We start from the raw sequence: 14,991 nt of genomic DNA, 5'->3' as shown, positions 1-14,991 counted from the left end.
TTTTATTAATTTTTAAAAATTCATTTTTCTGTTGTAGAAGAGAATTGAATTACTAGAAGCAGCATTCACTTTGACTTCGATGTGATGGGTCTAATGTTCACCAAGAGTCTTACGAATAAGCATAAACACTATACACAAAAATTAGCAGACATGGGCCTCCCCGGTGGCGCAGCGGTTGAGCGCTGGACTTTGAAGATGCCCACAGCCTCTGCAGCGCCAGTTTGATCCCCGGCCACCGGGCGAGGGTTCCCACATGGTGTGCAGACCTCTCCTGCTGCCCACTGCTCCCCTCAGCAGTGTACCTTGGTCCTTCTGCCTGTTCTGCTCCCCGCTCTGGCTCTGGTGAATTCTCTCACCCACCCGCGCTTCTGACTGTACCCAGTGCTTGTATAAATAAATAAATAAATAAATCTTTAAAAAAAAAAATAGCAGACATCAGCAACAAGAATGACCTGTTCTGCTCTAGAGTACTGTTTTTTGGTTTTTGTTTTTTTTTTTAAGATTTATTTATGCATACAAGAGCTGAGGTATAGGCCAGAGATGCGGGGGCAGGGTGAGAGGAATCACCAGAGACAGAGTGGGGTGCAGAACAGGCAGATTGAAATACAATGCTAAGTGGAGCAGCGGAGGAGACAGATGCTGCGCCATGTGGGTTGTTCCCTGACCGCCAGGGATCGAACTCGTGCTGCAGAGGTTGCAGATTGCTTCATAGTGCGGTGCTTAACCCCTTGCGCCACCAGGGAGTCCCTAGAGTACTGTTTTGTATCCGTGAATGTGAAGTAGAGGAGGTTAAAGCAGTGCGAGCAGCTTTGTTTCTTTGCCTCGTCTGAGAATATTATTCTTTCCCCTGTGTAGTCTTCAGCCTATTTTGGCAGACCACATTCCAGGTGATGGCTCTGATGCTGAGGAACAGTTACATAAAAAGCAACGACTGAATCTAATTTCATCATCATCTGATGGCACCTGTGTGGCAGCTCGAACTCGGCCTGTCCTGAACTGTAAAAAACGGAGGCTTGTTCGACCCAACAGCATCGTTCCTCTTTCCAAGAAGGTCAGTACCAGTGAGACTTGGTCATTGTTAAATAGTGAGCCAGTTGCTCAGATAGAGGTATTATTCTCTTGGCAGCTTTGGTTCGTTTACCTAGTTTTCCAAACTTGGATTGCCACCAAAGTTTCGTGGGGAGCTTTTAAAAATACTAGGTTCCTGGGCCCTGTTTCCTAGAGATTCTGATTTGGTTGCTCTGGAGTTGGACCTGGGAATCTTATTTTCAAAAAAACAGAAACCTCCTAGTTGACTCTTCAACCAGATCTGGAAAGTACTGGCTTGAGATTTTTAATAAGAACAGGGAGTGGAAGTGCTGTCATCAACACTCTGAAGGGGAGTGATGTTCCTTCTTTCTTGTATGTTGTCACTGAAAATGGCAATGTGGAATGCTTTCTTTTGAAGCAAGAATCATCATTAAAATTTCTAAATCGATGTTACTAAACAAATGTTTGTCTTTGCAGAAAAAAGGGGGATTAAATCATGAGCACAGGAAACTCTTGCTGACCCTTCAAAAAGAGTTTATCCCTAACTAATAGAAATAATCTAGCAATATTAGAATTAGTACCATGCAGTGGTTAAGACCATTAATTTAAAGGTGATAGGCTTAATTTGGAATCAGACACTGCCACTTAGTATCTTTGTGATTTGCAGCGTGTTAGCACTCCCTTCGCCCCTCAACCCATTCACCCCAAAGCTTGTGGAGATCTCATAGGTTGTAGAAGTAAATGAAATGTGTCTTTCTTACTGCCTTTCTGACCTATAAGTTACTTGTACAAGATAGTTATTATTAACCATTATTAATTTTGCTTCACTCATTCAGCAAGTATTTATTGTGCTTGTCAATGAGATAGATCTGTGCACTGGGCATACAACACTAAACAAAACCATGAAAATCTTTACTCTGACATATTCTAATGGGTGGAGACCAGATAAAGTGAGCAGCATTCTTAAGTACTGGGGAGAAAAATGCAGGAGAGGAAGAGAGTAGGGAAAACAGAGGTCAGAGAAAGGGGTTGTGAATTGATCCTTAAAGCATTCCAAGGCTTAAAGATATGAAATAAAAAGATGAGACTGGGAATGAATGTTTAATGAAATAGAAGGAAATCCTGCAGAGTAGCATATATGGACAAAATTGTTTCAGAAGGGGAGAAGTGCTTGTGTTAGATACACTAAGAATTGACCTATGGAATCAGCGAGGCCAAGGTTGTTAGAGACCTTTGTGAGCAGTTTTGTTATAGGGAAACGAAGAGTGAAATTCTGTTTAGAGTGGGTTCTGGAGAGAATGGGAGGCATGGCAATGAGGGGACCATTATAGATAATGCTGTCAAAGAACACTTCTTTGGAAAGGAAAGCAGAGGAAAATAGAATGTTTGATTAAGAACTGTTATAATTTTGCTGAGAAAACTGATGGCAAAGGAGTGGGGAAAGGAAGAAATTGCTGGACCCTTAATATTTGCACAGTGAATTTTCAGTGTTTCATTTGTTTCATAATAGTATACAATCAGAGTATAACTTTGCCTTCATCTTTTTTAAAGGAAAGTATTGCAAATGAAAATTGACCATTAGTGTATCATTTCTTTTCTCTCTGTTCTTCAGATTGCTGTCTGCTATTTTTATCTGAAGCTGCAAGCCTTCCTTATTGATGTTGACAGCCCCTTATTCTGCTCTGTGCATAAAATCAAAGTTCTCTTGAAGGCACATGAAAAAAAAAAATTAAAGGGCAGTGGAGGCAAAGAAAAACATGTAAACTGAAGACCCTTTGGTTCCAATGTATCTTTGGTTTCAATGCCATCCTGCTATGGAAAATAAGACAAAAGACGTTGAATTTGGGAAACAAACCATTTGCTAGTTAGAGCAGAAATAGCTGGAGTTCTGCCAAAGATGGAAACAAACGGCCATTCTGTATCTTGATTGCTTTCTGTGTCTCCCATGATACTTCCTATTGAGCAAGCATCTTGCCTTCTATATCATCTTGAGGTGCTGGATTTGTCAGGCATATTTATTCCACAGGTTTTTGTGTGTGCCCCTTATGTTCTTAATATTCTTCAAATACTTGAATTTCATTGATGATCAAAAATCTTTGTCCTCATGGAGCTTATGTTCTAGTGACAGAAATAGATAATGAAGATAACAGATAAGTCACTTTCTGGGTTTGGTAAATAGCGGTGCATTCATATATATGGTAATAAGGTTTGATTTTTTTCTGAAGTAAAGAAAATCTTAATAAAGAGAACTGTGTGTTTCTAGATTATTCAGATTACTTTTTTCCCTATCCCAAGAAAGGTGGGTGCTGGTATATTTGCCAGAATATAGTACATAAAAAACAAATAATTAATATCACTAGTAATGACTTACCTACATTTTAAGTTATTTTACTGTATTTCAGATTCAACTCTAAAATTTAGGGAAATTTTAAATTACTGTGTTTTAAGGGGCTGTCATCTTAGTTGAATCACGGAATTTTATTACATCTAGTCTTAACGGCATTTCTGAGATTAGGCTATATCTTACAATTGAAATGTACTTTTATAGTAGTGACACACGTCTTTTTGCCCCTAAAGACTGTTTTTATGTCATTGGTATTTTAAAATCAGTGACTATACCAAAGATTTTAGTAAGATAAACATACTGCAAATAAATGGGAGTGGGACCCAACAGTAAATACGAAGCAGTTTTTAATGCCCAGACTCTTGATTTGGGATTTCTAAATTTTAGAATTTTGATCTGTGAAGCATCATGGCTATTTTTTGAAGACAGGTGTGGTAGTTTATGTTTGGAGTGGATTGGTATTAAAGAGACTGGAGGCATAATGTAATAATATTGGAGGAAGGAAGTGACAGCCTAAAGGCTCTAAAGCTCTGAAAGCTACAATAGAATTTAAAAGTAGTCCCAAGGGCATAGTGGGTGAATATCAGAGTTGGGAGGCCAGACAGCCTTGAGACTGGGGGAGAACTTGGGGTACTTTCCTATATCATGGTTTCATTGTCATATTAGAACAGATCATTACAAGTTCCCTATATTGCTATTTGTCTTGTATTTTTATCACTTTCAGGGTCTAACACAGTAGATGTTAATAATTAAGCCAGTAAATAAACACGCAAAGAGAACATTTTTATAACTTTTGTTTCCCATCTTCCTGCTTCCATGTGGTGCAAATTGATAATGGCCTAAAACATTAGTTTATAGATACTGAGATTTCAGATCAATAACATTTTTTTTTTAATTTTTTAATTTTTTATTTATTTATGCAAGAGCGCCGGGGTTCAGGCCAGATGCTCGGGAGGGTGAGAGGATTCACCAGAGACAGAGCGGGGAAACAGAAGAGCCAGACTGATGAAATACACTGCTGAGGGGAGCAGCGGGCGAGACAGGAGAGGTCTGCTTGCCATGTGGGTTGCTCCGAGGCCAGCGGGGATTGAACCAGCACTGCAGAGGCTGTGGACAGCTTCACAGTGCTGGGCTCAACCGCCTGCGCCACCAGGGTGGCCCCCAGATCAATAAAATTTTTAAATAAATTCAGGACTAATACAGGGTTGCCTTTTATGCCATAATTTTATAAATTAAATCTTAGTATAGTTGGTGTTTTAAAAATAAATAACATGCCTTGAAATTTTTGGATTGGCCTTATTTCTATTCTAAGTTTTTAAAAAACAATGTTTCTTATCAGATATTTTAGTAGTGTTCTGACATGATTTATAGTCTGTGTTGGAGTAGAATTGTTAAGAAGGATAGCCTTGGGTTAAATTTTAAGGTTAACATCTACAGAATTCCCAGTAGTCCTCCACTTCTTACCCTTGTATCACACACGAGGAGGGATGACCATTTATGTATAGGACATTCTCTTACTGTCTGGTGTTGACAATATTTGTGGTTGAGAACAAAAGAAATAAGATGATTGTAAGTCAGTATTGAAAGTGAATAATTTGATATCAAATGGGTTATCTTCTTTATTGAGGGCTCTTGTGATAGAATTGAGGACCTCACTTTTCAATAAGAATCAACCTTTTGGGAAGAAGCCAGTTGTGACTTGGAAAATTGTCGTTCTTTATTGATTAAAGTTACTGGAGTACTCAGATACCACCCACTGCTCAGTACAATAACTCTAAGCTCCAATGAGTTTTCAGTGTATTATATTTATTTTATAGCATGTAAAATAAAATTTGAAAGGCTGAGGTAAAATACATTTTGAAAGGCTAAGATAAATAGAAATAGATCTAATGCTTAGATAAACTGTCCTACAGCCAAGAATTTTTTAATGCTTTGAGCTAACATTCTGTAACATTCTGACTAATAAGTTACTAGTACAAAATAGTTACTATTAAGCATTTTTAATTTTGCTTCACTCATTCGGCAAGTATTTATTGTGCTTGTACAATGAGTTAGATCTATGCACTGGGAATACAACACTAAACAAAACCGTGAAAATCTTTGTTATAGCCTTAAAGATATGAAATAAAAAGCAGAGACTGGGAATGAATGTTTAATGAAATAGAAGGAAATCCTAGAGAGTAGCATATGTGGACAAAAGTGTTTCAGAAGGGGAGAAATGATTGTGTTAGATACACTAAGAATTGACCTATGGAATCAGCAAGGTCAAGGTGGTTGGAACAAAGAATTATAAATAGTGCCTTACTTTGATACTGAAATTCCTTCAGAGAGAATTAATACAATTGCAGTATTAAGAGACCATAGGATTTCTCCATGTATCCAAGTATTTAATCTTTTCAGTTCAGTTCTTAAAATTTCCTGCATTCTTGATATTTTTGTAAAGTGATTAAGATTGATATCTAGATGTTTATTTTGTAATTGAAGACTTCTGAACTCTTAATAGTGCTTTGATTTTTAATTTTCTGGGTAGGTTATCCGTCATCAAACAATTTGACAATTCTTTTATACACTTAGGGTCCTTTTCCGTGCACTTTCAGAACAGAGTTGAGAAAGCATTTATCTCAAAGAGAGGGAATCTCATTCCTGGTTTTAGTGGCAATACTTTTAGAAGTTCACCATTACTTTTAATATAGGATAATTTTTTTAAATGAATACAGAACATTGTCATTCACTATTTTCTGGAAAAGTTTAAAAAGATAGCTGAGGAAGTGTGAATTTCTTTAAAATTTACTTGAACTTAAGATAAAAAATCTGAGACCAGCTTCTACTTTACAGGAATTTTTCTTGTCTCTGATATTTTCAGATTTACTCATACAGAATTTTACAGAAACATTCTTAATTTTAAAATCCCTAAATCTGTGGTTCCATTCATTTCTTAGTCTGAATTATATTTATCTTCTTTTTCTTGATTAATCTCGTCATAGTTTTGCCATTTCATTGGTCATTTCAAAAGATAAGTTTTTGCTATTAATTCTTCTTGTCATTTTGCCCCTGCAGTGCCTTTTATTCATATGCTTAATTTATTCTTATTTCTTACATATTTTTTCAAGCATTTGACTTTAAATTTTCTTGGATGGCGTTCCACAGCCTCTGGTGTGTGTCTCTCTGCACGGTGCTTTTCAGTTGTTTTCCCAACAGACAAACATTAAGTTTCCAAGTTCTAACTGTGGTTTGCTTCTCCTTTTATATTTTTATTATTAATTACTAATTTTATAGCATTTTTGTCAAAGCAGTGTTTCTGTGGTTTCCTCTTACATTTGTGGTCTATTCTGTAAATACATCATTTTAGTGATTTATGACTTCTGTCTCCATGGGTTGTTTTGCTTTGCATTGTACTTTTCTTGATGTCAGTGTTACAGTATATGCATTTTCCTCATCCATTTACTTTCAGCATTTTGTTTTCTGTAAGTTTTTTTTAAACATTAAAGGTTTTTTTTACATAAAAAAACCTAAAACATAAAAAGGTTTAGATTTTTTCCTTTAACTTCCTAAAAATCTTTGATTCTAAAATATGGTATATATTCAGTTTTGAAACTAGACTTAAAAGACCTACTTAGATTTAATTTTGATTATAATGTTTTGTTTACTTATAGTCACTTTTTATACCTTTATATGCCTTTCTTAATTTGGATTTCTAATTCTCAGTGATTTTTTTTTAACATTTATTTATGCATACAAGAGCTGGGGTACAGGCCAGAGGTGTGGGTACGGGTGGGTAAGAGGATTCACCAGAGACAGAGTGCGGAACAGAACAGGCAGACGGACTGAAAGCACTGCTGAGGGGGAGGAGCAGGCGACAAGAGAGGTCATGTGAGCGTCTCCCTGGTCGGCTGGAAATCGAACCAGCACTGCAGCGGCTACGGACAGCTTCACAGTGCAGTGCTCTACCAGCTGCGCCACCGGGGAAGCCCTTATTTATTTTTTTTTTTTAAAGATTTTTATTTATTTATGCGTACAAGAACTGGGGTGTAGGCCATAGGTGTGGAGGGGTGAGAGGATTCACCAGAGACAGAGTGGGGAGCAGAACAGGCACACACTGAAATACACTGCCGAGGGGAGCAGCGGGCTAGACAGGAGAGGTCTTCTGCGCCATCTGGGTCATCTCCCTGCCTGGGAATCGAACTTTTGCTTCATTTGCTGGCGATAGCTTTGATAGTGCTGAGACTTAAACCCAGCGCCGCCAGGGAGACCCTCATTCATTTTTTAAATTATTATTAGTTGAAGTAACATTAAAATCCTTTATCAGATATCACCACTGTAGTGCATCCATCACCAACCAAATCACCCATAATCCATTGTAATTCCTTCCCTCTTTGTTCTTACCCATCTCCTACCCCCTCTTCTCCATTCTTGGTATTTGTCACCAAAAAATTTAGTGACTGCCTGTTTAGTTTCCTGTCACAGTTCTGGAGAGTCTTAAGTATAAAATCAAAGTATTAGCCCTTGCTGTCTCTTAAGGAGAATCCTTTCTTGACATGTCATGCTTTCAGTGGTTGCCAGCAATACTGAGCATTCCTTGCCTTGTAGCAGCATACTTCCTAGCTCTGCTTTCTTTTCACCTGATCTTGATCTCTAGTAATCTTGTGCTTCTGAGTCTTCACATGGTCTTCTTACAAGGATTACTAGTCATTGGATTTAAGGCTAATTGTAATCAATGTTTCTTAATGTTAAACTAGTTGCCATTGTAGCCTAAGCTAACACCTCTATTATGTTGCATAACTATCTTTCCCCTTTTTGTGGTGAGAATGATTAAGATCTAGGCTCTTGTATCTTTGATGTTATTTTTAATAAGGTAGTATTGTCTGTAATCACTATACTGTGCACTAGATCTCCAGGACTTAGGTACCTACTAGAAGTTTTGTTCCCTTAAACAGTATCTCTCATTTCCCCATACCCTCATTTCTGTTTGGTTTTTTATTCATATATTACAGGATGACTGGTTAGATAAATTGAAGTTCATGATTATTCTTTGTCATCATCATTCCTTTCATCATGTTTCCCTCTTGATCTCTAGTAATCTTTTGCTTTCAATACCCTCAGTGAGTACTCGCTAGAGATCTTTTTCCATCTCTTATTTCCTATCAGTTTGTAAGAGATTAAATTCCCATTTACATTTACTCTGTTTGGAATTATTTCTCCTGTAACATTTTCTCAAGCCTAGCCTTTTCTGCCTCTTTTGGATTAGTTGAATGTTCTTTATATTTCTTACTGCCTTGGGAACAATAAGACTTCAGAATACCTCTTTTAAAACTCTGGTCTTTACTTTCTTCTAAATCCTTCCCAAATTAGCCATTATTTTAAGTTCTTTATTTTTTTTTTCCCCAAAGATTTTTTTTATATATTTATACAAGCACTGGGTACAGAAGTGCGGGAGGGTGAGAGAATTCACCAGAGCCAGAGGAGAGAGCAGAACAGGCAGACAGATGAAGTACACTGCTGAGGGGCAGCGGGCAGCAGGAGAAGTCTGCACGCCATGTGGGACCCTCGCCGCCGGCCGGCGATCAAACCGGTGCTGCAGAGGCTGCAGACAGCTTCGCAACCCAGCGCTCAACTGCTGCGCCACCGGGGAGGCCCTATTTTAAGTTCTTATGTATTGGCATTTACCAAGCCTTTGCCATTCTTGCTCACAGTTGCTTCACATTCCACGTTATCCTTCTTGCTTATCACATTTTTTATAAAGATTTATTTATGCATACAAGAACTGGGGTCAGTGGTATGGGGGGTGAGAGGAGCATTCACCTGAGACAGAGTGGGGAACAGAACAGGCAGATTGACTGAAATACACTGCTGAGGGGAGCAGCAGGTGAGATAGGAGAGGTCTGCTGCACCATGTGAGTAGTTCCCTGGCTGGGGATCAAACTTGTGCTGCAGTGGCTGTGGACAGCTTCATAGTGATGCGTCCTAACCCCTTGTGCCACCAGGGAGGCCCCGCTTACCACATATTTTAGAACCTTCCAACAGATCTATGAGTTATAAAGTCAATCTTTTATATATATGAAAAACATACAGAGTTAATATTGTATGTGTATATATATATGTGCATTTTAAAATACATATATATTGACTTTATTTTTGAGTATTAATTTGTAAAGTTTTATATTTAGCACTTTGAAAATATTGCCGTCTTACATTGTTAGTGAAAATTCTGATGTCAAGTTGTCATTCTCTTACAGGTTATCTGAATCTTGTCTTTGGTAATTTAAGTCCCCCATCCCTATTTTTGGTTTTGTTTTAATGTTTTGCAATATCAAGTATTTAGATAAGTGAATTTGTTTAAAGTTTCTCCTCTTTTATATGAAATGTCCGCTATTGTGGACCTTCTCATTCTCTTCTCGTCTCTTATTTTTATACTTTCCAATTCCACCTCTTTGTCCTCTTATGCTTTATCTTCCTTGCTATCTGTACAAATAAATGTGAAGCAGAATCTGTCAAGAGAAATGAATCTTTACCCACCAACATTTTCCAATTAAAATCTCATTCTGAAATTATGAATAGATGTGGTAGATGTTTTCAAGTGTCCTAAAGTAAGTATGAACTATGGAAACTATTTGCAACATAATTTTCTATTCCATTTGATTTTCAAATATAGTCTTTTTTTTTTTTTTAGGGTTTTATTTTTTTTTTTTAAGATTTATTTATTTATTTATACAAGCACTGGGGGAGGGTGAGAGAATTCACCAGAGTCAGAGCGGAGAGCAGAGCAGGCAGACTGACAAAGTACACTGCTGAGGGGAGCAGCAGGCGGCAGGAGAGGTCTGCGCGCCATGTGGGACCCTCACCCAGCGGCCAGGGATCGAACTGGCGCTGCAGAGGCTACGGGCAGCTTCGCAACCCAGTGCTCAACCACTGCAGCACCAGGGAGGCCCCAAATATAGTCTTAATGTTTACTAGAAAATTAACTAGTAAAAGTCTAGGTTTTTATCAGATAATGAAGTGTCGGTTTTCCCTGACTTTTCATAGGTTCACCGAAACAACAACATGCGCTCTGGCTGTGATGTGAATCCCTCCTGTGCACTGTGTGGCTCAGGTAGCACCAACACCATGCCTCCAGAAATCCACTATGAAGCCCCTCTATTGGAACGTCTCTCTCAGCTGGATTCTTGTGTTCACCCGGTTCTAGCATTTCCAGATGGTAAGAAAGGCCACAGAATATGAGGTTTAAATAAACTGAGAATTAAGAGTTCAGAGGGAAAGATAGTCAAGATCCTATTACAACCTAGGTACTATGAAGGTATCACTTTGCCACAGCAAAGTCTAACCTTTGAAATTTGCCTACAGTACATAGATCCACCAGACCAGATTTCCCCCTCACCAGGTGGCTAGGTAAAGCCCAGGGATAGTTACCTCCAGCCATAAACAACCTGGGCCATTACATTCTCGGTATGTCTTTTAAAATGTGGTAAGGGTGGGCATTACTGCTCTGGGAAAATGTCTTCTTATTAGGGGGACCATATTACTGTGGTTTGGTGACTGCTTTCCATGGTAGGGAGCTATAGTTAAGCAAAATAGCATTTACTTATTTCTAAAGTTCATCTACCTGGTAAGTCTCTGTGCCTGCCAGTTTTTCTGTTTCACCTTCCTTTTGATAATTACTCTTCCATTCACAAAATGAAGTCATTTTTTCCCACATTGAGTACTACTGTGATCCTCCTAAACACACTACAGATTAATTTAGGCAGTGGGAGGCTAAACAAAGGGACCCATTTCCAACAGTTTATGACTCCTAAAGGTGAGTCCTGTGAAAGCTCAGTAAGAAAGATTTTTGGAAGAAAAAAAAAACATGGAGATATCTTATTTTGTTTCGAACATAACTTTATAGCAAGATTCTGAGTTTTGTCATTTTAAAATATGTATTTAAGATAATTAAATACAAGTTAAATTTTACTGTGAAGTTTGATTAAAATACTTCTTCACTTAAGCTAAACATACTTACATGCAGGATATTGGCATGTCAAATATTTTTAAAAGTATATTTACTATTCTAGAAAATGCAACATCCACAACTATAGGAGTTTGTATTTTTTTTTTACACAATTCAATTTCAAATGGTGGGGTGCATGAGCAAAAAATGTTGAAACCACTTCTCTGGATATACACTAAAAGGAAGCCAGTGCTTTCATAATCTGGCCCCAACTTGCAAACTGAGCATTTCCTCTCAAATCACTGTGGCATTTTATCTGCACGTTATGGCTATTGATGGATGTATTTTCTTTCCATTACTTAAATTTTATGCTTCCTGAGAAGGGACTGTGTTTTTCTTTCTGCTCTGTCCTTCCTAACACTTTATTGATAGTCTTTTCCAAGTTTTTGAAGGGATTACTGAAATAGAAGTATGAGGAATGAGAATTATGTGTGGGATACAAGATTTACTTGGTGGTATGGGGGGAAAAAAAGTTTTTTAGCCTGGTAGGTGTATAAACTTTAAAGGGCCTAGCCTAAGTAATTTAGAGTCTGCTGACCAAACTATGTTTAGTCTATTTTGCAATACTCAACTCTATTATAGTACATAAGCAGCCACAAATGATATGTCCAGTAAAATTTTATTGCTGATATCTATCCTAGAGAATCTTCTCTTGTAATTGTCAGTTGATCAAACGCTGGATGGCAGTAATCCCCTCTTCATCTGTTCTTCACATCACTGAATTCTTTCTTAGTCATCTAAACCCTATTCATGCCTTATTACCAGAACTTCCTTCACTGCAAGAAAAGACATTATTTTATAATCTGGCCACATTACTTCTAGTAAAAGTAGAAAAACTGAGAAAATTTGGAGTATATGGGTAGCAAGCTGGTAAGGAGCAAGGGTTAGATCAGGAGTGGTGGAACAGTATATAAGCTTTAGGATATAAGTGGAAAACAGTCCTTTCTTTGTACCTTCTCTTGCCATTTGGATTCTAACTCCTATCACTGAAGATACTTATATAACATTTTATGATTAGATATGATTACATTTTCTCCTACTTGTCTCATTTGCTTAGTAATCTTGTAAATTGTTACTTCCATTTTACAGATCAAGAAATAGGCCTAGATAAATTGTGGTTTATCTCAGGCTAATGAGTTTGGATGGCTCTAGAATTCAAATCCAGGTCATTTGTTGCCTTTTGTTTCACTATGTTTACCATTTTCCTTTTAACCAAATTATTACAAGAAGTCAGGTTTCTACCCATCTCCAGACCCAGCCTACATATGGAGCCATTCGGAAGTCTTGGAAATATTTCTTAGTTTACTCTTATGATTACAGTTTTGCATTATATGGTCTTATTTGAAGAAGGACCAAAATAGAAACCTGAAGCCTATAGTTGTATTCTGATTAGGCCTCTCCCATACTCACTATCATCTAGTAAATATCGTGATCATTCCTTTGTCAAAAGTATTACCATGTACATTTGTAATTTCCAGCCATATGTGCCCAACCTCTCTGTCTGATGTCTTTGCTAGGCAGTACCATTCCATAGTAACACTTCCTGTTCTTTTGACTGCATCATATCTGCCGATGTGACACTGTCCTTGCATTTCCCCACTCCATCCCATTCCAAGTAACTATAGGTAACAGTGATGGGGAAAGAAGAATCCCTTTCTCTGATCTATCTTAATTTTTGTGTCTTGCTCTAAATATTGTTCTTCTCTTCCACTTCCCCGTCCTTCCTCCTCCTCTGCCCCTCCTCATACCTTCTAATCATGACAGTGGAGTTTGGATGAAAGATTTGGTTGTTAAGTTTTCCTTGTGAGGCTGTGAGGGGAACCTGTCTATATTTCACTCTACCAAGTAGGGTCTCTGAACTTAACTTGCTCATGGATAAATTATAATTCTGTGGGTTAACCTGGAAATCTAATCACTGTTCCTGGGGTAATATTGCTTTGATTCACCTAACTGCCACATTCACTATGCAGTCTGTTTGTAAACTGAAAGAATGCCAGGGTCACACATACTCAACTCCAAAGGGCACCACTCTCTGTGAATAGTGCCTGTCTCCTAAAGTATTGAGATTCTCCTGTATGTTGTTGTGTAGGGTAGTAATCAACAGTGAAGTCTAACAGCCAGCATAAAAAACAACATATGGACCAGACATTCATGCACTGGACCTGACCTATGGAGTTACCCTTTTGTAACCTCTTCTCTAGAGGAGAAAGATGCAGAATTTCCATCTTTCCAGTCTATATGTATATGACTCATTCTTTAATTTTTTGGGGTGGTTGCATTTATAACAATCCCTGATATAAAAATGATTCCTTTGAATTGCTAATCTCTATTCAGTATCAGGTTCCGTCCACATTTAGAATTGTTTAAATGTGATAGTTGTTGTCTGGTGTCATGACACAGTTTTTAAGTAGTTTAATGTTTTTTCACCATTTTATGTAGATTGTTGGGATGGAAACCAGCTGTAACTCTTAGTCCTAGAATTCTTTCTCCTATTTTGAACACACTTTAGCTGCTCCAATTAAGAGTGGCTAGTGATGGTAGAATTTGAGGGACTGTATACCTGACTGGAATGTTTAGGCATTAGGATGTGATAACCATTTAGTGCTCTAGAAGGAGGGACTTGTTTACTTAAAACTTCACTTAATCAAGCCAGTTAATTCTTAGCTGGAAATGTAGAGGATATAAACCTTAGGGGAAGAAATGTGAATTCAGGTTTCACCTGCATAAGAGCACCACCTACTGGCCATGAAGATCTATGCTGTTTTGAGAGAACATGTTAAGACAATTGTCTGTGTATATGAAACTATCACAACTTACCAGCAGGAGGAAGAATTGAGCATTACAAAACACCCAAGAAGTGTGCTTGAGGAGAAAATGGTGGAAAGTAATGGGCAGAACAGTTGAGTGAATCATGAAATGTCATGGGCCTGAAGTCCAGGTCTCTTCTTTTTGTTTGAAGAAATAGTAACTTGAGGAAGTAGTGATCACTTCCATTTTCCTCTTATTTACTTGATCAAGATTTTGCATCCTGGGGCCTCCCCGGTGGCGCAGCGGTTGAGCGCTGGGTTGCGAAGCTGCCCGCGGCCTCTGCGGCACCGGTTCGATCCCCGGCTGCTCCCCGGCCACCGGAGGAGGGTCCCACATGGCGTGCAGACCTCTCCTGCCGCCCGCTGCTCCCCTCAGCAGTGTACTTCGGTCCTTCTGCCTGCTCTGCTCCCCGCTCTGGCTCTGGTGAATTCTCTCACCCTCCCGCACTTCTGACTGTACCCAGTGCATGTATAAACCAAACAAACAAACAAACCAGCAAACAAATAAATAAATAAATAAAGCATGCCTCTATTAAAAAAAAAAAAAAGATTTTGCATCCTTTTCTGATAATAACATTTGAACTTCATTGCTTGGGCCACATAGACAGTGTGTGAAGTCTTCTGGCCAAATAGGTGTCTGTAAGTTTAGTGCAAATTCTAGTACCCTCTATCCCTGGAATGATTCAGTTTATAGGGGAAATTGCTCTTGATCCTGCCTTAACTCCAGGATATAAGGTGGTGTTTTACAGTTGTTCCAGTTTCCATTTCAGAGCATTTAAATGAGAGGAAGGGGGATTGGAAGTGGGATTCTAGTTGAAGAGTCATTGATT

The 14,991-nt window shown here is 38.2% G+C and overlaps 1 protein-coding gene across 5 annotated transcripts in view; it reads left to right on the top strand.

Moving 5' to 3' along the window:
• KANSL1 (KAT8 regulatory NSL complex subunit 1) overlaps positions 1–14,991 on the top strand; it is a gene marked incomplete at both ends in the record, with an annotated part of 103,360 nt that overhangs the window by 75,865 nt on the left and 12,504 nt on the right. For all 5 annotated transcript variants that reach the window (XM_084238911.1, XM_084238910.1, XM_084238908.1 and 2 more), the window contains 2 exons: positions 856–1,051; positions 10,394–10,565. In XM_084238911.1, coding sequence (XP_084095037.1) covers positions 856–1,051; positions 10,394–10,565 — 368 coding nt within the window. The remainder of the gene's footprint in view (positions 1–855; positions 1,052–10,393; positions 10,566–14,991) is intronic.

The sequence above is a fragment of the Talpa europaea genome, assembly GCF_964194135.1.
Source record: "Talpa europaea genome assembly, chromosome: 7".
NCBI lineage: Eukaryota > Metazoa > Chordata > Mammalia > Eulipotyphla > Talpidae > Talpa > Talpa europaea.
This window is presented reverse-complemented; position numbering and strand designations above follow the sequence as displayed.